This window comes from Rhinoraja longicauda, chromosome 12 (assembly GCF_053455715.1).
Source record: "Rhinoraja longicauda isolate Sanriku21f chromosome 12, sRhiLon1.1, whole genome shotgun sequence".
Lineage (NCBI taxonomy): Eukaryota > Metazoa > Chordata > Chondrichthyes > Rajiformes > Arhynchobatidae > Rhinoraja > Rhinoraja longicauda.
This window is the reverse complement of record NC_135964.1, coordinates 26466694-26494627: the sequence shown is the minus strand read 5'-3', so window position 1 is coordinate 26494627 and position 27934 is coordinate 26466694. Positions and strand designations below refer to the sequence as shown.

At 44.1% G+C, this 27934-nt stretch overlaps 1 protein-coding gene across 1 annotated transcript; it reads left to right on the top strand.

The window, feature by feature from the left end:
* Positions 1-514: 514 nt before the first annotated feature.
* Positions 515-26153, top strand: LOC144598811 (uncharacterized). Its single transcript, XM_078409256.1, has 9 exons — positions 515-719; positions 7519-7824; positions 8698-8964; positions 12896-12985; positions 13970-14023; positions 15897-15926; positions 16038-16070; positions 18804-18836; positions 22185-26153. Exons 1-9 carry the CDS (start codon positions 668-670, stop codon positions 22283-22285), a joined length of 966 nt encoding a protein of 321 aa, XP_078265382.1. The 5' UTR covers positions 515-667; the 3' UTR covers positions 22286-26153.
* The last annotated feature ends 1781 nt before the right edge of the window (positions 26154-27934 follow it).

Sequence of the window (27934 nt, the reverse complement as noted above, 5' to 3'; positions counted from 1 at the left end):
AAAGAGGGGGGGGGAGAAAAGAGAGAGGGAGGAGGAGAAAAAAGAGAGGGAGGAGGAGGAGAGAAAGGAGAGGGAGGAGGAGAAAAGAGAGGAGGAGAAAAAGAGAGGGAGGGAGAGAAAAGAGAGGGAGGGAAAAGAGAGGGAGGGAGAGAAAAGAGGGGGGGAGAAAAGAGAGAGGGGGAGAGAAAAGAGAGAGGGGGAGAGAAAAGAGAGGGAGGAAGAGAAAAAAGAGAGGGAGGAGGAGAAAAAAGAGAGGGAGAAAAGAGAGAGGGAGGAGGAGAAGAGAGGGAGGAGGAGAAAAGAGAGAGGGAGGAGGAGAAAATAGAGAGGGAGGAGGAGAAGAAAAGAGAGGGGGGAGGAGAAGAAAAGAGAGGGAGGAGAAGAAAATAGAGGGAGGAGAAGAAGCAAAGAGAGGGAGGAGGATAAGAAAAGAGAGGGAGGAGGAGAAGAAGAAAAGAGAGGGAGGAGGAGAAGAAAAGAGAGGGAGGAGCCGAAGAAAAGAGAGGGAGGAGCCGTGGGGGGGGAAGGGGAGGCGCGTAGCGTAGCGTAGCCGAGGAAGGGCGCGGCGCGGCGCGGCACAGCACAGCCGGAGCCCCGGTAATCGACAGCGCGTCCGCCAGACACCGGGACCAGGCCTCAGCTCCGGGACACGGGCCCAGCCTCGGCGATGGCGATGGCGATGGCGCGGGCTCTCAGCGCCGCCATCCTACTCGGCATAAGTGAGTCAGCGGGCCGGCATCGGCCGGTGGGTGGAGGTGGGGAAGGGAAAGGGAGCAGAGGGGAAAGGAGAGTGGAAGAAAATGGGGAGAGGGGGAAGGAAGAGAGGAGGGAGAGAGGAGAGGAGGGAGAGAGGAGAGAGGGAGGGGGAAGAGAGGAGAGGAGGGAAGAGAGGAGAGGAGGGAAGAGAGGAGAGAGGGAGTGGGAAGAGAGGAGAGGAGGGAAGAGAGGAGAGGAGGGAAGAGAGGGAAGAGAGGAGAGGATGGAGATGGAGGGAGTGGTGGGATGAAGGGAGAAGGAGTCGTGGACGTCCTTCTCATGCTTGTCGCAGCCTGGAGCTCAGAGCTGCAAATTTCCCATCTGTCGTCAGTACCCCCAGCCTGTCTTCCCAATGCATCGACTGACAACGTTGTGTCAGCCCTTCTTTAGGTGACAAATGCCTCAGAATCGCCATTGTTTGCTTCAATAACTTTAAATGCAGCTGGCAGAGCCGCTGCTTCACAGCGTTGGAATCCCGGGTTCAATCCTGACCTCGGGTGTTGAACGTGTGGAGGCCCTTCAGCCCACACTACCTTCATGTTATCCCACTTTCTCATCCACTCCCTGCACACTGGGGACAATTTGCAGAGGGCTAATTAACCTACAAACCCACTCGTCTTTGGGATGTGGGAGGAAATTTGGAGTATTGTGAGCTGCTTTGGCCTCTATATCTGAAGAAGGATGTACTGGCGTTGGAGAGGGTCCAGCAGAGGAGGTTTACGCGAATGATCCCAGGGATGGTTGGTTTAACATATGATGAGTATTTGACGACACTGGGCCTGTGTTTACTAGAGTTTAGAAGGGTGAAGGGGGACCTCATTGAAACTTACCGAATAGTGAAAGGCCTGGATATATTGAGGATGTTTCCACGAGTGGGAGAGTCTAGGACCAGACGCCTTGGCCTCAGAATAAAAGGACGTACCTTTAGAAAGGAAATGAAAAGGAATTTCTGTAGTCAGAGAGTGGTGACTCTGAATTCATTGCCACTGAAGGCTTATGAAGGCCCATGGATATTTCTAACATGGAGGTTGATAGGTTCTTGATTAGTAAGGGTGTTAAGGGGAGAAGGCAGGAGAACGGGGTTGAGAAGGAAATATAGATCAGCCATGAATGGAGGAGTAGAACTTGTTAAAGCTGTGAAATGTAGGCCAGAATTGTTGCTGAACCTGAAACCAGAAGGAGAGTCCTGGGGAAAAACCCAATAAATCAGGCCATGTCTCCAGAGAGAGAAAAACTGAGGTAATATCCCAGATGAATAACCTTACAACAGATGTGGCCAGCTATGATACAGGCAGACAAAACAAGTGATCTGAAATTGTTGAATTAGATATTGACTATCAAAGACACCGCCTCAAAAAAACCCCACAAAATGCCGGAGTAACTCAGCGAGCAGCATTGGTGGAGAACAGAGAAAGTTTAGTTTATTATTGTCATGTGTACTGTGGTACAATGAAAAACTTTTTGTTGCATGCTATCCAATCAGCGGAAAGATTATCAATGATAACAATCAAGCCGTCCACAATGTACAGATGCAGACTAAAGGGTGTAACATTTAGTGCAAAATAAAGCTGATTAAAGATAGTTCAGAGGTCTCCAATGTGGTAGATGGGAGGTCAGGACCGTTCTCTAACTGGTGAGAGGACAGTTCAGTTGCCTGATAACAGCTGGAAATAAACAGTCCCTGAATCTTGAGGTATGCATTTTCAAACTTCTGTACCTCTTGCTGATGGGAGTGGGGAGAAGAGCGTGTGACCGGATTGATGATGAATGTTTCGGGTCGAGACCCTTCAAATACATCCCCTCCTCTCCCATCAACGTCCACAGTCATGCCAGCAACTTCAAACAAACTTGTTTAATCACTTTAGAGTTCAAGTGTTTAATTTGAAACATTTGCTTTAGGACAGATGTACCGAGCGAGGTACATTGACAAAAGTTTGTTTTGCATTTCATCATTAACTTTGTTTCCCTTTCAACATTTAAACTCTGGCCTAGCAAGTACTTTCCGCATTTTCTATTTTTATTCTGGATTTTCAGCAACTAGTTTTTGTTTTGATTTTCAATTAATTACTGCACTGTTGTCTTCCTTGCTGTGAGTCCAGAAATTCCTCCTAATCTTTGCCTCTCAAACTTTATCCTCCTTTGCTTGAGCCGCCTGCTGAATGATGCCCTTAAGTGACTAAACCTTGTTTTCTTTGATGCAAGTAATTTGGAATGCTTGCTATGTTTTTGCCATGTAAAGATAGAATATATACAGCAGTTAATGCACAAAGTGCTGGAGTAACTCAGCAGGCTGCGGGTCAGGCTACACCTCTGGAGAACATGGATAGGTGATGTTTTGGTTTGGGACCCTTCTTCAGACTCATCGTCGGAAGGAGAAGAAAGCTGGAAAGAGTGGAGGGGGCGGGACAAAGTTTGGCAAGTTATGGATGGATACAGGTAAGGGGAGGGGGCTTTGATCGGCTGATAGCTGAGACCGGAGCTAAAGTGTGAGATAAAGAAGGAAGATGCATGAAGGGTCCCAACCCGAAACATCACCTATTCATGTTCTCCAGAGATGCTGCCTGACCCGCTGAGTTACTCCACACTTTCTTTTTTTTGTATTAAAGCAGCATCTGCAGTTCCTTGTATCTTGTGAAGTGTGATGATTTTGCCCAACTATAGGCTAATGTAAGTGTCTGAGCACGTTTAAATTAGGCGAGGCTAGGCTATGATGTTCGATAGGTTAGGTGGCTATGATGTTTGGTAGGATAGGTGTATTAAATGCATTTCAGAGCCCGCGATCCCTTTTCCAGGGATCGACCTCGGAGCTCCAACCGTGGGTGCTTGCGGACTTTAACATCGCGGAGCCCGCAGTCTCTAGTCAGAGACCGTCTTTGGGAACTCCAAACCGCGGGAGCTTCGATTGCCCCGCGGGGACTTCGACTGCTAGGTGCGTGATCTTCGATCTCCCCGACCACGGAAGGTACGACTGCCCCGACCGCGGGAGAATAAAGAGGAAGAAGCTTAGACTTTTTTGCCTTCCATCACAGTGAGGAATGTGGGGAATCTGCTGTGGTGGAATGTTTATGTTAATTTTTATGTAGTTGTGTGTCTTGTTGCTTTTATTTCGTATGGCTGTATGGTAATTCACAAATCACTGTACCTTAATTGGTACATGTTACAACAAAAGACCTTTGAAACCTATCCAAGTGCTTTCTAAAAGTTGTTAGAATCACAGTGTACAGCAGGGAAACGAGCTCTTCGGCCCAACTCATCCATGCCGACCAAGATGTCTATCTAAGCTAGTCCCATTCGCCTGCATTTGGTCCATATCCCTCTAAACCTTTTCTTTTCGTGGACCTTTTCCTATGTCTTAAATGCCAATGTAGTATCTACCTTGACCACCTTCCTCGAGCAGTTTGCTGGTTTTGGGACTGTACCTCAAGGTTTCAAGGTCAGTTTATTGTCACATACCAATTTAGGTACAGTGAAATTTGAGCTACCATAACACTATACTAAGTGAAAAGCAACAAGAAACACAGCCACGTAAAATTAAAATTAAGATAAACATCCACCACAGCGGCTACCTGCATTCCTCACTACGATGGAAGGTAATAAAGTCCAATCTTCTCCCTCTTTATTCTCCTGAGGTCGGGGCTGTCGAACCATCAGCAGTCGGGGCGATCAAAGCTCCCGCAGCTGGCGATCCGAAGCCCTCGCGTTGGGGTGATCGAAACTCCCGCATCGGGATGGTTGAAACTCTCTGCGGCTTGGAGCTCCCGAATCAGTCTCTAACCAGGGACCGAGGGCTCCATGATGTTAAAGTCCACAGGCCCGCGGTTGGAGCTCTCCACAGTTGATCCCTGGCAAAGGGAATGCAAACTCCACGATGGTAAGTCCGCACCACGCCAATGATTCAAGCGCCTGGTCGGTCTCCAGGAAAGGCCACTCCACGATGTAAGGCCGCAGTGGGGACTGAGATACGATACGGAAAGAAATCGCATCTCGGTCGAGGTAAGCGATTGAAGAAAAGTTTCCCCCAACCCCACCCCCCGCATAAAACAAACCAAGGAGCACTAAAACATACTTTTTAACACGTACTTAAAATAACAAAAACAGAAGAAATGACAGACAGAATTGTTGGCGAGGCAGCCATTGCTGGCGTCACCCGGTGGTCAGAGCAGGAATGGGGCAAAATGAAGGAATTGTCGATACCTGCGTATCTTGTTTCTATGTCTTGTATTTTGATGTTAGCTGGTGCTGCCTTATCGAACAATTGAGACGCGTTGCGAGTCTTTGAAAGTGAGAAATTAATTGCATTTTGAGCATAATTGAATATTTAATTTTCAGCGTTTAATTTTCAGAGCCTGTTAGATATAAAGAAGAATTGTAAAGGGTGACGCTGCTGCAGGAAGGATGTCGTTAGGCAGGAAAGAGTGCAGAGATGATTTACGAGGAAGCTGCCAAGACTCAAAGGCCTGATATTCGGGCTAGGATTTTATTCCTTGGGAGTGCTGGATGCTGAAGGGTGATCTTATACAGGTGTATAAAATGAGGAGAACAGAGAGGGTGAATGCACAGTCTTCTACACAGAGCAGGGGAATTGGAGAACCAAAGGATACGAGTTTGCGGTGAGAGGGGAAAGATTTACTAGGAACCTGAGGGGCATCCTTTTCTTGCAAAGGGTGGTGGGTATATGGAACGAGCTGCCACTGGAGGTTGTTGAGGTGGGTGCAATAACAGCATTTAAAAGCCACTAGATGGGCATGGACCTGTTGGGTCCAAACCTTTCCTGCGGGTCCAGCAAGGACCTGTTGGGTCCAAACCTGTGGGCTCGGCAACCCTCCCCCAACTGACGACCCGTGGACCCATTGCCGGCCGGGGAGACTCCCCCGGGGCCTTGGGCGAGAGAGGAAAGGGGAGAGGGAGCCGCTCACCCTGGCCCCGGGCGGCCATCGAGGGTGGCCAGAGCGAGCCATGGACCCGTTGGGTGCAAACCTCTCCTGCAGCGGCAGCTCAACGGTGACGGCCATCTTCTTTGACCCTCTGCTGCCGTGCTGCACCATGGGAGGAAGGTCAGGCACGGGGCAGGCCGGGACGGGTAAATTGCTTTTAAAATGTAAGAAAACTTGATCAATTGAGACCACAGGCGAATGGTGAGTTGGGTGGGCCTAAAATTGTTGCGCTATCGTGTACTGTTTTGGCTGTATTTCGGGAACAAATATATCCACAAACCCACAAATATACAAGATGAGGGTTTTACTAATATATATATTTAGATAATGCAAGTATAATTGCAATGTTTACAGTACATTTGAACGGGCACATGGATCGGAAGGTTTAGTGGAATATGGGCCAAATGCAGTCATGTGGGACTAGCTTAGAAGGGGCATCTATGTCAGCATGGGCAAGTTTAGCTTATTGTCACGTGTACCAAGGTACAGTGAATGTTTTTTGTTGCGTGCTATCCAGTCAGCGTAAAAGCTATATGAGATTACAATTGAGCCATTCACAGTGCACAGATACATGATAAAGGGAATTACATTTAGCGCAAGGTAAAGTCCAATTTGTTCAAGGTTCTCCAGAAGTTGATAGTAGCTTCTAGTTGTTGATAGGATTTTGCAGTTGCCTGATAGCTGAGCTGGGAAGAAATTGAGCTGAAAGGTGCTGTTTCTGTGCTGCATGACTCCATGACTAATTTCAACGTCCCTGGCCCATTCTTTGAGATGAATTGGGCAATACTACACCATGTAGTATTGGTTTATTTTCATCACATGTAATGAGGTACAGTGGAAAACTTTGTCTTGTGTGCTCTCTGGGCAGATCATACCATCCAAGAGTGCAACGGTTAGTGCAAAATGCAGAACTAAACTGAGTGCAGAATATAGTGTTACAGGAACGGAGAAAGTGCAGATTAAAAATACAATGAAGGTTTGACATTTTATGTTTGAAAATGCTCAATACTTTACTCTGCATTCCCTTTCTGTCACAATACGTAGATTGAGGTTTTTTTAATGGATTTCAGCAAGCCTGTGTTCTGAAAAAGGGTTGATTTGCATGTTTCTGAGTTTTGTAATTTGCAATTCTGCTTGTATTGTAATAATTCAGCTTGTTCCTGTTCATGTTAAAATGCTCAACAAAATCATACAGGTGGTATTTAAGCATACTTTGTTCTGAATGCAGAAAAAGTGATTAGATTAATGTCATTTTTTATGGAATTTCAAATTAAGTTGATAAAAGGGAATTATAGTTTAGTTTATTATCACCTTTACTGAGGTACAATGAAAATCAGCTGAGGGGGGTTTTGATTGGCAAATGGGTGAACAAAAGACCAGAGATGGGAAAATGACAAAAGGCTGTACGATATGGAATGAAGAGGTGCAAAACGTGAAGCTAGAGAAAGGGACAGGTACACGGATAGGAAAGGTTTAGAGGGATATATTGGCCAAATGTGGGTAGGTAGAACTGGTGTAGTTGTGGCATGTTAGTCTGCAGGGGCACGTTGGGCCTAAGGGCCTGTTTCCATGCTGTAAGACTCTATGGATGTAGGTAGATGGGGACGGGGAAGGAAGGGGGGGAAAAGGGGACAGGTCAGTGGGAGAAAGGGGTGTGCATCTAGGTTGGGTAGATGGAAGGGGAAACAGGAAAAGGGGAGTGTTGTTAGTTACCTAATCAGGCTAAGATGCAGTCCTAGTGTAAAATATTGCTTTAGTTTTCATGGAGTTTTAGTGCTTGTCAGATTTATCTGTCTAACTTTAACTTATTTTTTTTTCTCTTTCTCAGTTTCAATCTGCAAGTCTTCAAACAATCAATTAGTAAATGGGCTGGAGGGATCTAATGTAACGTTTCCTTTCAAGAGACCTCCAGAGACAGATGAAATTTTACTCACGTTTCAAGGCAACAAAGTACTTGAGTGGGAAGATGGCAAAAATGTTTCCTATTTTGGAAATTTCTTTGAAAGAACTAACTTAATAGGAAATACAATAATGATAAAGAATTTGCTACTGAATGATTCCGGGATATATAAGCTTGCTTTCACATCTACAGCAGGTACACTTGTTGAAGTTATTTACCAGCTATTTGTGAATGGTGAGTATCATCTGTCTCTTATTGAAAACTGAATTAAAATGTTTTCGTATTAGGTATATACTTGTTATTCATGTGGGTGAGGTCTTTGCCTTTGAGTATTTATGATGAAGATAACCTTGCAGTGCTGTCAAATGTGGACTTCCATGACATTAGTTTGAATTTTAGAGATACAGCATAGAAACAATCCCTTCGGCCCAACTAGTCCACACCAATCACCCATTCACTAGTTCCATGTTATCCCACTCTCTCATCCACTCCCTACATACGGGGCAATTTTACAGAGGCCAATTAGCCTACAAACCGCAGGTCTTTTGTTTTTAGTTTAGTGATAACAGCATGGAAACAGGCCCTTTGGCCGACCGAGTCCATGCCGACCATCAATCACCCATTCACGCTAGGTCTGTTATCCTGCATTCTCATCCACTACCTGCACACCAGGGGCAATTTTATTCATCAGTCTCAAGAAGGGTCCCAAACCGAAATGTCACCTATCCATGTTCTCCAGAGTTGCTGCCTGACCTGCTGAGTTACTCCAGCACATTGTCAGTTTGTGTAAACCCAACATCTGCAGTTCCTTGTTTCTACAAGGTACTTTAACTGACAAACCCACACGTCGTTGGGATGTGGGACCACCCGGAGGAAACCCACGCAGTCACAGGGAGAAAATGCAAACTCCATACAGATAGCACCCTTAGTCAGGATCAAATCTGGGTCTCTGGAGCTGGAAGGCAGCAACTCTATCACTATGCCCTGATGTGTTTGGATAGCAAGCAGATCAAAGCTATTCACTGGTGAGATGAGTGAAATGAGAGCATTAAATTTACCAACAGTTTACAGTGTTTGCCTAATTAAAACTTATTTTCTTTCTTGTAGTACCACTTTCGAAGCCAACAATTAGCTGTGACGTAAATGACTCCATTATTCACCTGACCTGCTCTGTAACAGTTCCTGTTACAAGGGAATGGAAGTATGAAAACAGGAGTGTGCAGCAAAGTGAACATTTTGATTTAACACCTGAAGGAACCAGCCTGGCAATAAAGAATCCTGAACTATTTCCTGGTGAATATACCTGCATCGTGAAGCAACCAGGAGACCTGGTTCAGAGCGACCCTTTTAACATAAAACAATGCTTAGAAAATGGTAAGAATATTATAAGAAACCATTTTTAGAGCTGAAAAACCATGAGATCATATTTTTGTACAATGTGCACTTTATTTTAATATAGAATCGGTGTGGCTTTCACAAACGGATTGCTACATGGTTACATTGATGACCAACATGTATATCAGTTCCATTTTGTACAAACTATGCTGTGGCTGGTGGACTCATTTAAGTATGGTTCAAATATAATGTTAAATTAGGGAGTCCAGATATTACTGAATGAGCAGAAAGGAACTGCGGATGCTGGTTTTGCTCTGATGATTGATTTGGTTTGATGATGATGATTTCCAGAAAAGTCCCGACCCAAAACGTCACCCATCCTTTTTCTCCAGAGATGCTGTCTGACCCAGAGTTACTCCAGTACTTTGTGTCGATCTCGGGTTTGGTTTAGTTTAGAGATACAGCTTGGAAACAGCTCTTCAGCCCACTAAGTCCACACTGACCAGCAAACCTCACACACTAACACTATCCTACACACACACACTCTTGAGACAATTTACAATTTTACTAGAGCCAATTAACCTACAAACAAGTATGTCTTGAGTGGAAGGAAATTGGAGCACCCAGAGAACACCCACACAGGTCACGGGGAGAACGTACGAACTCCGTACAGACAGCACCTGTTGTCAGGATCAAACCAGTGTCTAGCACTGTGCCACCCTGAACCTGTGTGTTCTGTTTCTGCCTCAGCTGGAAAATTGAATTGAAAGTTAAGTGGATCGGGGAACATACCGGAACATACATAATAGAAGCTTAAATCTACTGAGCAAAGCACATAGTGCTGGAGTAACTTAATTCAATGATTCTTTATTATCGCATGTACAGACATACAATGAAATTCTTTATTGCATGCAGTTCAGTAAAGTATTGCCATACCTAAGCTCACTCCTCGATTAGTACAAAGAGCATAGAAATAATCCAGTATGACCGCATGCAATGGACAGCAGGTTTTGGCACCATTTTCAAAGTCCAGTCCACACGTTAGGTCTTCTGGGGCACCGCCCAATCCTTGCAAGCCCCAGGCTGCTACAGGGCCTCAGTGGGTCAGGCAGTGTCTGTGGAGGGAATGGACAGAACATTTCAGGCCAGGACCCTTCTTCAGATTGTAGTAGGGGGTGGAAGAAAGCTGGAAAGAGGGGTGGGGGGCAGGGTGGGGGCAGGTCAAAACCTGGGGAGTGATGTGCATACTGGTGAGGAGGTGCTGATTGATGGACGGGTGGAGTAAGAGACAGGCTGGAGGTGAAAAGGAGACAAGGGTGTGGGATAAGAAGAGAAGAGTGAAATGTAAAGCCAGAGGAATAGATGTAGGGGTGGAAGAAGCAGAAGACGGGTGGGATAGTGGAAGATATGTAAGTGGGGGAGGGCACAGAAAAGGGAGATGGAGATTCTGTTCACGCATTTGGTGAAAGCGTCTGCCAAGGGTAGGATGGTTCAGCTGTCTAATAACAGCTAGGAACTGTTCCTGAATCTGAATGTGTCTGTTTTCCCACCTCTGTACCTCTTGCCTGAGGGGAGAGGAGGGAGTGGCCGGGGTGAGACTCGCAGATTATGCTGGTGTCCTTGCGGAAGCAGCGCAAGGTGTAGATGGTCAGTGGAAGGGAAGTTGGTTTGTGTGAAGGTCTGGGCTGCGTGCACAATTCTCTGCAATCTCTCCCGGTCTATGGAGACAGGATGCAGCAGCCGGCGGTTTAGGACTCCCAGCTTTGCAACTGTGCCGCATGAAACCAGTAAGCAATCACCATTATACTGCCTTCCTTGGAGAGTCAAGGGGAGTGAGGAGGGCAACAGTCTTGTGCGGACTAACTACAGGCAAGGAGATGGGAATAGATTATTTTAATCAAGATCTGTTCATGGATGCACATGGTCACAGCACAGAAACAGGCCCTTCGGTCCAACTTGCCCACGTCGACCAAGGTGCCCCATCTAAATTAGTCCCACCTGCCCACGTTTGGCCCATATCCCCCCCCCCAACCTTTCCTATCCATGTACCTGTCCAAATAAAATGCATACAAATATGTAGATGGTCGGCGTGGACTCTGGCCAAGGTTATTACGGATCTCTTACAGGCCTGCCGACCTTCACCACCAGCCGGGCTGAAAAGCCTCCTCCGGCCGTGACCAATGACTCTAACAATCCTTGCATTTACCCCTGGCCACCTCAGTGTCAGAGACCCGGGTTCAATCCTGACCTCGGGTTCTGTCTGTCTGGAGTTTGCACGTTCTCCCTCGACCAAGTGGGTTTCCTCCCACATCCCAAAGACGAGTGGGGTTTGTAGGTTAATTGGCTCTCTGTAAATTGCCCCTAGTGCATTGGCAGTGGATAAGAAAGTGAGATATTCGGGATTCCTCCCACATCCCAAAGACGAGTGGGGTTTGTAGGTTAATTGGCTCTCTGTAAATTGCCCCTAGTGCATTGGCAGTGGATAAGAAAGTGAGATAACATGGAACCAGTGTGAATGTGTGATTGATACAATACAATACAATACAATATATCTTTATTGTCATTGTACCCAGGGGTACAACGAGATTGGGAATGCGCCTCCCATACGATGCAATAATTTAAGTAATTAACAGCAACCCAACGAAACGAAACAATTGTAACAATTTTTAGACAGGGTAAAGTGCAAGTTGATCTATGCGTTGTGGCCATCCGGCTCAGCAGGACCGGTTCATAGCAGCTATGGCCCTGGGGATGAAGCTGTTCCTGAGTCTGGAGGTGCGGGCGTAGAAGGCCTTGTATCGTCTGCCCGATGGAAGGAGTTCGAACAGACTGTTGCAGGGGTGTGAAGAGTCTTTGTGGATGCTGGTGGCTTTTCTGAGGCATCGTGTGTTGTAGATGCCCTCCAAGTCTGGTAGCTGTGTTCCGATGGCCCTCTGAGCTCTATGGACTACCCGCTGTAGAGCTTTCCTTTCTGCCTCCGTGCAGCTGAGGTACCACACAGGGATGCCATGCGTTAGGATGCTCTCTATGGTGCAGCGGTAGAAGGTCGTCAGCAGCTGTTGGGGTAGACCAGACTTTTTCAGTGTTCTTAAGTAGAACAGTCTTTGTTGTGCCTTCTTGACCAGCGCAGCAGTGTTATTGGACCATGTTAGGTCCTCCGAAATGTGAGTGCCCAGAAACGAAGCTGGACACTCTCTCCACACTGTCCCCGTTGATAGAGATCGGGGCATATTCCCCGTTATGTGACCTACGGAAGTTGATGATCAGCTCCTTGGTCTTGGTGATATTTAGGGACAGGTTGTTATCCGAGCACCAGTCCGCCAGGTTCTGCACCTCCGCTCTATAATTTGTTTCATCCCCGTTGGTGATAAGCCCGATCACCGTTGTGATTGATGGTTGGCATGGACTCTTCATACCTGAAATGTCTAATATCTGATCAAAGTTCCACTTTGTGTATCCCAGGTATATGTTGCAGTAGATCATTGATCCCATTAGGGCTTTGGTTGAGCTCATTTAACACAAGTGATATATTGAATCCAGTACATTTCATGCACTGAGAAAATAGTGCTGGGGGAGCTCTTGTGGGTTAGGCATCATCTATGGAGGGAATGGGCAGACTGAAGAGGGGATCTGACCTTAAACTTTGCTGGTCCACTCCCTTCACAGATGCTGCCTGACCTGCTGAATTTCTCCAGCACGTTTGCGTTTTATTGAAGGCTCCAGCATCTGCAGTTTCTTGCGTCAGCATTCCTGAGCTGCATAGTTTGAGGCACACGACAACTTAGCAAATAAAAGTACAGATAAAGTACTAAATTTGTTCATCCAAATGTAAAAGTCTGAAGAAGCGTTCGGTCCCAAAACGTTTCCTATTCTTTGTCTCCTGAGATGCTGCTTGACCTGCTGAGATACACCAGCATTTTGTGTCTATCTTCTGTTTAAAAACTTTTTTTCCATTTTAATCTTTCTTCAGAAAAGGGACGAAATCGTATCCTGCTGATTATAGCTGTAATTGTGATCATAATCGTTGTAGCCATTTTAGTGGTATTTGTGGTACGTAAATGTAAGTATTCACCTTCTCTGCTTTCTTAATAACTGAATGTTGAATGTAATACGGACAGATTTTTGAGACTGTACCAGTGAAAGCACCTTGACTCCTCCAATCTAACAACTATGGTTTGTTGAAACCATCAGAAATGCCTCATTCTACTTTAGATAGATATGAGATATAGCAGGGAGCAGGCCCTTCGGCCCATTGGGTCCATGACATCCATCGACCACCCATTTTCAACTCATCCCATTTTATTCTCCCCACAATCTCAATACCTCCGCATATCTTTGATCACTTACCTGCACAATAGGGGCAATTTACGGTGGCCGATTAACCTTGCAACCCACAAGTCTTTGGGATGTGGGAGGAAACCCACACATTCATAGGGAGAACGTGCAAACTCCGCCCAGTCAGTAGCCATGGTCGGAATCGAACCGGGGTCGCTGGAGCTGTGAGACAGCAGCGCTACCCTAGCAATTTGTTAACTGCTACTCAATCAAATCTCATTCCATCCTCGTCTGCCTCCCCAATTTACATAGGTAGGAGCTAAAAAAATAAAATTGATGGTGTCCTTGGAAATACCGATAGGTTTAGACAAGATAGAGAGCAGAACCTACTTTGGCCCCTCGTTTTATTCTTGCCTTTTGTCACCTCCAGTTTATTCCCTTGTCCCCACTTCTACGTGCAATCTGAAGAAAGGTTTCAAACGGCACCTATTCATTTTCTCCAGAGAAGGTGCCTGACCTGCTGAGTTACTCCAGCATTTTGTGTCTATCTTCACAATATGACAAATGTGGTCTGACCAGTACCTTATAAAGCCTCTGCATTCAATGCAATGAATTATTAAAATACAGGATCTGTGTGCCTGTGGCACATTACAATAGCCAGGATGATGAACAAGCTTCATACAGAATTTGTCAGTCAGAAATTGCTCTCGGTACCAATAATTTTCCAATTGCAATGCTTGCAATAGATTTGTTTCCATTTTTTTTAAAGGCATTGCTAACAAACTACCTTGCGGAGAATTTCCAAAGCGTGAATCTTCACAAGGTAACACAGCACAGCTGAATCCTAGTAGAAACATGGAAGACTGGGAGGTTTAGATTTATTCTGTAGGAAATCTGAAGGGTCTCGACCTGAAACGTCACCCATTCCTTCTCTCCAGAGATGCTGTCTGTCCTGCTGAGTTACTCCAGCTTTTTGTGTCTATCTTCGGTTTAGATTTATTACTCGTGGCAGAGTCTAGGACTGGAGGCCATAGCCTTAGAATAAAAAGACGTACCATTAGAAAGGTGATAAGAAGGAATTTATTTTGTCAGAGGGTGGTGAATCTGTGGAATTCATTGCCACAGAAGGCTGTGGAGGCAGTCAATGGATATTTTTAAGGCAGAAATGGATAGGTTCTTGATTAACATGAGTGATTGGGAGAACGCTGGAGAATGAGGTTGAGAGAGAAAGATAGATGAGCCATGGCGGAGTGAACCTGATGGGCCAATTTTGCTCCGATAACATTTGAACTGTTATTGTCATGTGTACTGCGGTGCAGTGAAAAGCTTTGTTTTACATGCTATCCAAACAGATCGGATATGCCTGACAAAGATACAATCAGTTCAAGCTCAAGTACAATAGGTAGAGCGAAGGGGAAGGTAGAGTGCAGAATATAGTTTTCAGCATTGACGCGCACCACTTCCATAGACAAAGTCCAATGTCCGCAATGGGGTACAGGTGAATCAGACAACACCCTAGCTTATGCAAAGGCCGTTCAGAAGCCTGATGTGGGGAAGTAGCTGTTCCTAAGTGTGGCGGTGTGTGCTTTCAAGCTTCTGTACCTAAGATGTAAAACATTTGGCCATTCAAGCCTGCACTGTCTATTAATGCTCTATGTCAATGTCATATTCCTGCTCTCTCCCTGTACCTCAAAGGCTTGTGAATCCGAAAATCTTTCTCATCTACTAGTTTACCATAGAACAGTAGAATATAGGAATAGCCTTTTTTTTTACACAGTGGTGGGTACCTGGTGTTAGTGGTGGAGGCAGATACGATAGTTATGTTTAAGAGGCTTTTAGACAGGCACATGGATATGTTGAGAATATGGATCACGTGCAGGAAGAGATTAGTTTAACCTGGCATCGTGTTTGGCATAGACATTGTGGGCCAAAAGGCCTGTTTCTGTACCTTTGTTGGACCTTCAGACTTTAGAGGTATTGCTTGGAAACAGGCCCTTTGGCCTAACGAGTCTGCACCGACAAGCAATCATCCCCGTATACTAGCACTACCCTACACTCTAGAGACAATTTTACAATTTTTACCAAAACCAATTAACCTACAAACCCACACATCTTTGGAGTGTAGGAGAAAACTGGAGCAGCCGGTGAAAACCCACGTGATCACAGTTAGAACGTACAACCTCCATGCCGACAGCACCCATAGTCAGAATGGAAACCGGTTGTCTGGCATTGTGAGACAGCAACTTTATCACTGCGCCACTGTGTTGACCTCTTGTACTGAAAGCCCGCTTAGCATTTGTCACGGTAACTTGTCATGGTCTTAAGGTTCCCTACCCAAAATCTAACTATTCCCTCCACGGATGCTGCCTCACATGCTGAGTCCTCCAGCACTTTGTATTTCGCTCCAAGATCCAGCATCTGCAGTTCCTTGTGTCCAACCATAAATCTGTTGGAAGAACACAGCAAGTTGAGCAGCAATGGGGGGAAATGAATAATCCAACAAAACACCTCAATCACTTTTAGTTTGAAACCAAATTCTAAACTGCTCCCAGCCCTCACACTTGCTATTTTTCTGACAACTTTGTAATTCTTATTGGATCCAATACTGTACACAATTGCTTTTTTGGTTATAATCGTAAATATTCTTTGCAATTCTTCCACTTGTGACATTAATTGTTGCACTTTTATTCCTGTAGAAGATGGAGAAGCCAAACCTGAATCAGCACGTGAGTAAATGTTGCAATCCTTAGTAACTTGTTATAATCATTAATATTCTATACTTCCCGACCTCTTTTCCTTTTTATAATTTGGGTTTTTTATCAATTGTTTTCTTGCAGAAGACAGAGAAGAGAGCAAGCTTGTAGTAGCAGGTGAGTTTGTCACAATCCTTGTACCTGAAGGTAGACACAAATTGCTGGAGTAACTCAACGGGTTGGGCAGTATCTCTGGAGAAAAGGAGCATGTGACGTTTTGGGTCAGAACCCTTCCTCAGACTTGAAGATAGAGAAAGCCAGAACAAAACAGGGCCGGCCGGCAACAGATGACCTCAGGAAGGGTTGAGTCCATAATGGCCTATTGTTGGCTGGGGAAGATGTGCCAACGACAAGGATACAACGACAACGACAGCAGAACTAGTAGAATGACTTGGAGGGGGGGGGGGGGGCGGACGAAGAATGCCAGAGTTACTTGAAATTAGAGATATCAATGCTGTAATGTGGTTTGTAAGCTGCACGAGCAAAATAAGAGGTGCTGTTCCTCCAAATTGTACATGACCTCACTGACAATGGAGGCCCAGAACAGAAAGGTCAGTACGAGAATGGGAAGGGGAGTTAAAATGTTTGGCAACCGGGAGATTGTGTAGGCCTTAGTGCCTGCAGTTGTAATAGTCCTACTGCAAGGAAACAGGCCTTTCAGCCCAACTTATCCATGCCGACTAAGGTGTCTTCCTAGGTTAGTCCCATTTATCTGCATTTGGTCCACATCCCGCTATCTTATCCATGTACCTGTCCAAATGTCTTTTAAATGCTGTTATTGTACCCGTCTCAAAAACCCTGTGGTAGTTCATAGAATCAAGGAACTGCAGATACTAGTTTACATAAAAGGACACAAAGTGCTGGGGTAACTCAGAGGTTCAGGCAGCATCTCTGGAGAATATGGGTGGTGACCCCAAATGTCACCTACCAAGTTCTCCAGAGGTGCTGCCTGAGCCTCTTGAGTTACCCCAGCACTTTGTGTCCTCTGGCAGCTCATTCCATATCCCCACAACTCAAAGACCAATTCAATCTTTCCCATCTGACCTTAAACCCAAGTCCTCTGGTTTTTGTAAATTGTCCTTAGTGTGTAGGATACTGCTAGTGTATGGGTGATCGCTGGTCAGCACAAAATGGGTGGGTCGAAGGGCCTGTTTCCACACTGTGTCTCTAAAGTCTAAAGTGAAGTGTTTGGTTGTCATATGTACGGCCACAAAACAATGAAAACAAAGAACTGCAGATGCTGGGTTATTCACCCCGCCAACCCTTCTGAATTTGGCGGAAAGTTTCCGCTTTCTTATTTCATTTCCGCCATTCCGATTTCGCCTCACGTTTTTCCGCAAAACAGTCGGTAATTGCAATTTGTCAATTCGGCCGCTAGGGGTTCTGCGAGAAATCCCCGCCCTGGAAGTCTCCCTGAAAACACGGCACCTAGGCTGGGCAAGGCAGCCAATCTCGACCTCATCGGGACTTCCACGGCCGATCGGTGGGTTGAATTTGCAACCTGTGGCCGTGTCTGGAACTCCAGCCCAGCTGGAGCCAGCACATCTATCCCCATAGCCGACTTCCTTGGCTGGCTGGATAAACCAGCAAAGCTCTGGAACCAAGAGTGCCAGAAAATCAATGATGGAACTGTAATGAGTAAATATTAAATTTCAGTGCAAAATTATATAACTAAATTAATTAAAATAATAAAAATGTTTAGTATACAGTGACATGTTCACATTATTTTGTAATGTCCGTTTTTACTTTGAAATGCACTGAGGCTTGAAACTGGTCATTTTGTGTGTAAATTTTCCATTTTTTGACCCCCGCTGTACGCCTCGCTCAAGCGCTCGGCTCTTTCTCTTTTTTCGACTGCACTCACGTGCCTGAAAAGTATTATCATAGGGAATATATTTAGCGACGTCTATATGGTGCCAGTGTGAAACGGCCTTTAGTGGTCAGTGGACAGGAGCTGTATGTGACAATTTTTTATGTAGGGGTTCCCTGAGACATAAAAATTATTTCAAGAGTTCCGCAAGGGTAAAAAGGTTCAGAAACGCTGTGCCAGATGGTATAGGAGTGATCAAAATTACCAACTGTTTTCGGATGGTCAATATTGATGCGTTGTATTGCGATCCTTGTTAGCATGGTCACAGACTCACGCTATGAAATCCTTCCGTATGCTTAGTCGAGTCACATATATCGACTCTTTAATTCATAACTTAGTCATACATTTAATGACCATTGATCTTTTATTCAATACCAAGAGAATTGGGATGCGTAAGGAAAAAGCAAAATAGAAAAAACAAAACAGAACAATTTTTTTCTTTGTGTTGCAAAAAGTATCTCTGTTCAATAACCTTTCTATAAATAGCAGGATATACTCATGATAGGCCTGACATTGTACATGATGTCCAGGAACTACAGACTGTTGGAAATAATAGTCGTTTTTCACACATGAATGTAGCGCAAAGCGTATGCCCATTTGGCGTGCATACTTTTTTTTGCTGAAAAGTTGCATTACACGCCATATTATGAATATCGATGTCAAATTCTGAATTTTGGACATCAAAATTATGAATTTGTAAAATCAAATGTTGGGAGGTCTGGTTATCCCAAAAATAGAAACAAAGTGCTGGAGTAACTTAGCAGGTCATGCAGCATCTCTGGAGAAAAAGGATGGGTGACGTTTCGGGTCGGAAACTTTTTTCACACTTGCTTGCTGCAGCTTTCAGGTCCATTAACGCAGTGATACACAGATATGATAATCAGTAGTACAATAAATTAATAACATTACTAACAGTAAATTAATACTAGGTAACTGACTTCCTAATTTTTTTTAACATTATAAAAATTTCCTTCATGTAGAAAACGGAGAAGAAACAAAGCCACAGCCATCAGGTGAGTATGTAGGTAACTGCAGACTCAGAATATCATGTTTGATTATCTTGCGTTAGGTGTACAAAGACCGAAAATATTTCGGGATTTGTGTAGATACGTTTTTTGAAGGAACTGATGGTCTGGATCTTAACTGATATCCAGTGTTCTATATTTACCAAATCATCTTGAGTCATACTGTGTGGAAACGGGCCATTCAGCCCAACTTGCCCACACCGACCAACATGCCCCATCTATACTAGTCGCACCTACCTGCGTTTGGCATATATATCCTGTCCTAGCCAGGTACCTGTCCAAACCTCCACTGGCAGCTCGTTCCATATACCTTTGTGTAAAGAAAGTTACCCCTCGGGTTCCTATTAAACCTTCCCCCCCCCCACCTTAAACCTATGTCCTCTGCTCCTCGATTCCCCAACTCTGGGTAAATGCAGAGTCGTTTGCCAAATCTATTGCTCTCATGATTTTGTACACCTCAATAATATAAACCCCCATGCTCCTGCACTCCAAGGAATAGAGTCCAAGCCTGCTCAAACCCTCCCTATATCTCAAGCCCTCGAGTCCTGGCACATATGTTTTTTTTGCATTTTTGCCAACTTAAGAATCTTTCTTATAACATGGTGCTCAGAAGTGAACATAATACTCTAAATGCGGCCTCACCAACATCTTAAAACTGCAGCATGACCTCCCAACATCTCTACTCAATACTCAGACTGATAAAGACCAATGTGCCAAAGATCTTTTTGACTACCCCATCTACCTGTGATGCCACCTTCAAGGAACTATGTGCAGTGCCCTCCATAATATTTGGGACAAAGACCCATCATTTATTTATTTGCCTCTACTCCACAATTTGAGATTTGTAATAGAAAAAATTACATGTGGTTAAGGTGCACATTGTCAGATTTTAATAAAGGCCACTTTTATACATTTTGGTTTCACCATGTAGAAATTACAGCTGTGTTTATACCTAGTCTCCCCATTTCAGGGCACCATAATGTTTGGGACACAGCAACGTCATATAAATGAAAGTAGTCATGTTTAGTATTTTGTTGCATATCCTTTGCATGCAATGCTGCCTGAAGTCTGTGATTCATGACATCACCAGTTGCTGGGTGTCTTCTCTGGTGATGCTTTGCCAGGCCTGTATTGTAGCCATCTTTAGCTTATGCTTGTTTTGGGGGCTAATCCCCTTCAGTTTTCTCTTCAGCATATAAAAGGCATGCTCAATTGGGTTCAGATCGGGTGATTGACTTGGCCACTCAAGAATTGACCATTTTTTAGCTTTGAAAAACTCCTTTGTTGCTTTAGCAGTATGTTTGGGATCATTGTCTTGCTGTAGAATGAACCGCCGGCCAATGAGTTTTGAGGCTTTTGTTTGTACTTGAGCAGATAGGATGTGTCTATACACTTCAGAATTCATTATGCTACTACCATCAGCAGTTGTATCATCAGTGACGATAAGTGAGCCATACATGCCCAGGCCATAACACCCCCACCACTGTGTTTCACAGATGAAATGGTATGCTTACAAACCACATTACAGCATTGATATCTCTAATTTCAAGTAACTCTGGCATTCTCAGTCTCATAATGGCTTCTTTGACTTTCATTGGCACAACTTTGGTCCTCATGTTGATAAACAGCAATAAAAGTTTCCAAAGGTGATGGAAAGACTAGGTGCTGAGAGCTCTCTTCTACCACACCTGAGCAATTACAAACACCTATGAAGCCATGTGTCCCAAACATGGTGCTCTGAAATGGGGGGACTATGTATAAACACTGCTGTAATTTCTACATGGTGAAACCAAAATGTATAAAAATGGCCTTTATTAAAATCTGACAATGTGCACTTTAACCACATGTGATTGTTTTCTATTACAATTCTCAAATTGTGGCCTACAGAGGCAAATAAATAAATGATGGGTCTTTGTCCCAAACATTATGGAGGGCACTGTACCTTCATCCTAGATTCCTCTGCTCTACAACACTCCCCAGAGCCCTACTATTCACTCTGTGGGTTCTGCTACTTTCCATGTTGAACTTTCTAAAATACATCACCTCGCATTGCTCTCTTTGATATGGAGGCAAGGCAACATCCTTGTAAATCTTCTCTGCACCATTTCCAGCTTAACAACATCTTTCCTATAACATGGTGGAATCTTAACACAACATGGGAGCAGAGCCTGATATTCTGCGCTGATGGGCTTGAAAAACTGTCCAAATTTCTTCATTGATGCCATAGTTTCACTGATGTATTTGAGGAGGACAAACTTGCGGGACATGTGAATGTTCCTTCTAAAAGTTCCTGTGCAATGTTATTCTACTGGACTTGGCAATGTTGGACTGTAGCAATCCTTTTTGGGTAAGATAGAGAAGGTGTGGTGATCTTGTGTTGTCAATCCTTCTTTGCCTAATTATTGTAAGTGCAAGACCGCTAATTAGTGGCCTACTTGCTCACGGGTTTGTGGGTTAATTAACTTCCCGCGTGTGCAGGATGCAAAACTGGGATAACATGGATCTAGTGTGAACGGGTGATCAATTGTCGCCATGGACTTGGTGTGCCAAAGGGCCTGTTTCCATGCTGTATATCTAAACTAAATTAGTTACCTATTTTGTATTCTATCTCCATTTCTGACTGCCCATCCACCTTTGTACAACTATATATTTTAAAGATTACTACCATCTTTAATATTTTTTTGCACAGATTTTTGCACAGATGGAAGATTTTTTGCACAGACGGCAGGTCCTCTCTTAGTGAAGTGTATCTATTGTGGATAATGTAAGCCATTATCATACAATTGAGTTTGCTTTGTCTAAATTGCAAATTCACTTTAGCTAGATCTACCTTCTTGCCTTCATTTAAGTTTAAAATACTCTGAGTTTAGAGACACAGCGTAGAAACAGGTGCTGCAGCCCATGTCGACCATCAATCGCCTGTTCACACCAATTGTATGTTTTCGCAATTTCTCATCCATTTTCTATGCACTAGGGCCAATTCACCTACAAACCCACGTATTTTTGGGACATAGAAGGAAACCCACAAGGGGAACATGCAAACTCCACACAGAAAGTTTAGTTTATTTGTGTACTGAGGTACGGTGAAAAGCTTTTCATTTCGTGCTATCCAGTCAGCGGAAAGACTGTACATGATTACAATCAAGTCACCCACAGTGTACAGATACAGGATCAAGGGAATAACGTTTAGAGCGCTAAAGTCTGATTAAAGATAGTTTGAGGGTCTCTAATGAGGTAGAGGAGAAGTCAGGACTGCTCTCTAATTGGTGAGAGGGTAGATAATGTGCAACATTGAGAGGATAATGTGTGATATTGCTCATGTTTATTTATCTACAGGTAACCCTGTGGATCAGAGAAGACCAAGTTCCAAAGATGCGGAGGGAGATCTTGCATTGAACAATCTTGATTTAAAACAAAGAATATCTCTGGAAATGTAACTAAGAAAAGAATATCATCAACAGCTCTGATGAAGGACCCTGAAACTGAAATGTAAACCTATTTTCACCTTCCACAGAAGCTGCTTGACCCAAGTGTTTCTGCAATTTGCTGTTTTTATTCCACCAGCGATACTCCAGTAAATTTCATTCCAAGCCACTATGAACATGGCAAAACTTGTGCTAACCATAAACGTCAGTGAAGTGTTATTGAAACAAATGAATTGGATCCCCCCTCCACCCCACCTTGCCAGGATTCAATTTGTCAGTAAATAAACAGTGTGGACTTTATCAGGGCCGGTGACAAGGTCTCACATGCTAGGCTGTTCAGGAACTTTGGATCACGCAGGATCCAGGGTAAGCTAGTCAACTGGATGCAATATTGGCTTAGTGGAAGGAGGCAGTGGTGGGAGTGGAGTGGGGTTTTGCAGATTGGAGGCCTGTAAGCAGTGGTTTGCCGCAGGGATCGATGCTCGGTCCACCCTTGTTTAGGGTCTATATTAAGGATTTGGACGGCTGTATTCTCAACACAATTAGGAGGTCATGGAGACAAGCAGCTGCAGATGCTGGCTTACACAAAAGGACACAAGGGCCCTGACCCAAAACATCACCTATGCACATTCTCCAGTGATGCTACCTGACCTGCTGGGTTACTCCAGCACTTTGTGACCTTCCATGGTTAGTAAGTTTGCAGGTGACTCAACTTGGTGTGGAGTGGGCAGTGTAGAAGGACATCAAAGATCTAGATTAACTGACGAAGTAAAGTTTGCAGATGACAGCACAATTGGTGGTGTCATGGACGGTGAAGGTGGTTATCGAAGATTGCATCAGGTGGTGAATTTGGTCAAATAAATGGCAGATGGAATTCAACACGGATATGTGCGAGGTGTTGCCAAGTTGAAACCGGGGCTGGATTTGCACGCTAACGTAAAGGCCTTGGAAAGACACTTTTTCTGATTGAGGTTAGGGAATGATCCGAGAAGTATATAAAATTGAGGGGGTTGGATAAATGGAAATCTGAAACTGGAGGGTATAGGTTTAAGGGAGGGAAAAGATTTAAAGGGGCCAAGGGCAACTTTTTCCACATAGAGGACATTGGGAATTAGTTTAATTTATTGCAAAGCGTACAGAAGTACAGCAAAATGCTTTTGTTTATGTGCTATTCAGTGAAAGAAGCCTGTATAAATGGAACAAACTACCAGAGGAAATTGCAGGGGCAAGTGCAATTCCAATGTTTAAAGTACATTTGAACAGGTACACGGATAGGAAAGGTTTTGAGGGATATATATGGGTCAAACACTGGCAAATGAGGCTAGCACTGTTAGACATCCTGTTTTCTCAATCATGAAGACTAGTCCGAGACCTTTGGTCTAACTTTTGAAAGAAGATGAGGAATTTTAGCCAGAGGGTGGCGAATCTGTGGAATTCATTGCCTCGGACGGCTGTGGATGCCAAGTCATTGGATATTTTAAAGGCGGGGATTAGTACTTGATTAGTACGGGTGTCAGTGGTTATGGAGTGAAAACAGGAGAATGTGGTTGAGAGGGAAAGATAGATCAGCCACGATTGAATGAAGGAGTAGGTTTGAAGGGCCAAATGGCCTAATTCTGATCCTATAACTTGAGACATTAGCCTTTTGTATGTTTTGGTTACCATAGACACTCATTGACCTGTTGAGTTTTCCTCCTGTGTTAACGCTCACTGCACAGACGTGCTGGTCCCAGCTTTAGATGTTTATCTGTGTAATACTCCGCTGTACAGGCACATTCATCCTGGTTTTAAATGCTTATCTGTGCTAAGTTGGCTTATTTCAGATGAACAGTATTTTGTATATTAAACATTTTTAAGATTTCCATCTTTAAAAACTTAACCTGCATTCATTTTAAGTTATTCCCAACATTGATTAGTCAATTAAGCTGCTCTAGTTGTCTTAGCTATGTAGATCCTTAAAAGAAAAATAAAGAGCTGAGACACAAAAAAAATAATCTTGAGCAGTCAGGGTTACTGTCGAAGTAGTACTGAAGGTACTGTCGTGTTTGAAGGTAGACAAATCTCCAGGGCCTGATCTGATATATCCGAGGTCATTGTGGGAACCTAGAGAGGAAATTGCGGGAGCCCTGTTTGAAATTTACGAGTCGTCCTTAAATACAGGAGAGGTGCCGGAAGACTGGAGGTGGCAAATGTTGTACCTCTTTTCAAGAAGGGCTGCAGGGAAAATGCTGGGAACTATAGGCCGGTGAGCTTAACATCTGTAGTTGGCAAGTTACTAGGATGTATTCTGAGGGATAAGATATACAGGCATTTGGATGGACAAGGGCTGATTAGGGATAGTCAGCATGGCTTTGTACGTGGGAGGTTGTGTTGCACGTATCTTGAAGACGTGACCAAAAAGGTTGATGAGGGCAGAGCTGTAGATGTGTACATGGACTTCAGCAAGGTGTTCGACAAGGTTCTGCATGGTAAGCTGCTCTGGAAGGTTAGATCACACGGGATCCAAGGATGGCAAATTGGCTTCATGGAAGGAAGTAGAGGATGATGGAAGGTTGCTCCTCAGACTGGATGCATGTGACTAGTGGTGTGCCTCAGGGTTCGGTGCTGGGCCTGTTATTGTTGTCATCTACATCAATGATTTGGATGAGAACACACAGGGCAAGATTAGCAAGTTTGCTGATGATACAAAAATTGAGTAGTTTTGCAGATTGAAGGATGGATGGGACAGGTTTGGAGGAATATGGGCCAAACACAGGCAAGTGGGACTAGTGTAGCTGGGACATTGTTGGGCAGAAGGGCCTGTTTCCACACTGTATCACTCTCTGACTCGAAGAGGAAATAAGATTGCACTGAACTAACAGATTCTAATGGCTGAACACAAAGAAATGGAGGTTAGAGCTTTGCAACAACTTTTTGAGAAATATAGATGGGCACTTTGCAGTAATTGTTTTAAATATTTGAGTACCAGCTTTGTTACCATTTTGCACACTTTGGAAGGACTTAAAGCTCGCACACTAATGTACAACTTTGAATTTTTTGTGCAGACAATTGGGAAAAACAAAGTAATTGTTGAAAAATGCCAAACCTAATTGTGCAATTTAATGTACATTTGCCCACACTCCTACCTCACAATTTAATGCCAAAAATTGTGTTGAATTCAACGGTTAGACATCAGAGAATGATGGTGGCTGGGTAAATAATAAGACACTGGTGTAACAAAATTAAATACTGGAGAAATTCATGAGAACAGTCCCTTTGGCCCACAAGGTCAGTGCCAAACATGAACCCAAGACCTGCCGGCACATAATGCATATACCCCACATACCCTATCCATGTGCCTATCCAAGTCTCAAATGCCACCATCGCATTGGTTTCAATCATCACCCCTGGCAGCGCGTTCCAGGCACCCACCACCCTCTAAAAACAACTGGCCCTGCACATTTCCGTTAAACTTTACCCCTCTCACTTTAAAGATGTGCCGTCTAGGATTGGATTATTTTCATCCGCGGGGGAAAAAGGTTCTGGTTATCTACCCTTTCTATGCCTCATATTCTTATATGTTGATCCTAGTTAGTTTACGCTGTTGAAAGCAATAGCTGCCATCTCACAGGCCGAAGCCATTTGTAAATAAATAAACATTGCACTGACAAAATCTTAAAATGTGCCAAAGAAGGTTTTATTTTATTTATAAATTCACAGCATTTAATTTACTTATTTTTAAATAGTGTTGTATAATTTGGTCGTTTAGAGAAGGTTGCCATTCTATCTATTGTCACTGTGGACATGTTACTGATGTCACCTCTATCATAGTGTTCCTAACTTAATTTGCTTAAAAACTGCCTCAGTGTTTTGTAAAGAAAATGATCTAATAAACGACGTAACAGTGTATGAAGATTGTGTGTTTTCGATGATGGTCAAGTATAAAATCACGAGGGGAAGAGATAGGGTGGATGTGCAGAGTCTTTTACCCTGAGTAGGGGGAGCAAGAACCAGAGGAAGTAGCTTTAAGGTGAGAGGGGAAAGATTTAATAGGAACCCGAGGGACAACTTTTTCCACTCTGAATGGTGGGTGTATAGAAAGAGCTGCCCAAGGAGGTCGTTGAGGCAGGGACTATAACGACATTTAAAAGACATTTGGACAGGTAAATAGATAGGAAAGGTTTAGAGGGATATGGCCCAAACAAAGGCAGGTGGGTCTAGTGCAGATGGGACATGTTGGTCGGCGTAGGCAAGTTAGGACGAAGGGCCTGTTTCCACACTGACTGTTTCTATGAAAATGGCACCACAAAAATGGGTTAAAGCAAGCAAGTCAAATAAACAGGCCAGGCAAGGGAAGAGTTAAGTCTGACACACCAAACTGCACTTGTTTCAATGCAAGAAGCCTCTCAGGTAAGGCAAATGAACTCAGGGCATGCATAGGCAGATGGGATGGTTATTGGTCGGCATAAGCAAGTCGAGGGGCCTGTTTTCATGCTGTGTGACTCTACCATTCAGTTGTATGATGGAATTCTAGTCTGGGTGAAAATGTAAACAATTCTCAAGAAGGTTGAGACAATCCAAGACTCTTCAAGAATCTCTAAATGTTGTTTATGCAGAACACTTAAAAGTATTAGACATTATCAGTAGATTTGAGAGTTTGGGTGTGGGCGCAATGTTGACAGTTGTGTGGCTAGGAAAAAATAGCTCATTTTCCCCAGACAGCAGCATTTCACATTACAACGCTACATTCCCAGAATTGTACAGAATGTTGGCGGGGCTGCAGATGGAATACTCTGCCCAGTTTTAACCCCATTGTTTAAGTAAGAATATAACAATATTGTAGGCAAGCCAAAAGAGATTCACCTGACTATTTTCCTGGAGTAAGAGGTTTGTCCTGAAAAAAAGTTAGATTCCAGATATTAGTTTAGAAGAATGAGGAATGATCTTATTGAAATCCTAATGATACCTGGTAAAATAAATGTTGAGATACCAAAAGTTTCAAACACCACTGTCGTATCTGCCTCCACCACCATCCCTGGCAACACGTTCCAGACACCAACATCAGTCGAAAAAATATCTCCTTTAAACCTTCCCCCTCGCACCTTAAAGTTAAGCCCTCTAGTCTTTGATATCTCCACCCTGGGGAGTCTGGTTCTGGCTGCCTAGCCTATCTAAGCTTCTCATCATTTTATATACTATCAGATCTCCCCAAAACCTCTGGCCTAGGAGAGAAAACAATCCGTGTGTCCAACCTCTCCCTGTAGCTAATACCCCCTAATCCAGACATCATTCTGGTAAGCCTCCTCTGCACCCACTCCAAAGCCTTCACATCCTTCCTGTCATGGGGGGTGACCAGAACTGTTCATAATACTCCAAACCCAGCCAAACCAAAGTTCGATAAAGCTGCATTGCGTCTTACTGACACTCAATTCCCTGACCAACTAAGGCAAGAATAGCATATGTTGCTTTTACCACTCGATTTCTTGGAGTTGACACTTTCAGGGACTTCTGGACTTGGACCCCAAGATCTCTCTGTACATCAATGCTGTTAAGGGTCTTGCCATTAATTGTATATTTTCTCCCTGCATTTGACCTCCCAGTGTGCGGCACCTCACGGTTGCTTGGATTAAAGTAGAACAGAAAAGGAGGGCATTGTGGGGTGGGAGATTTGTAATTCAGAAT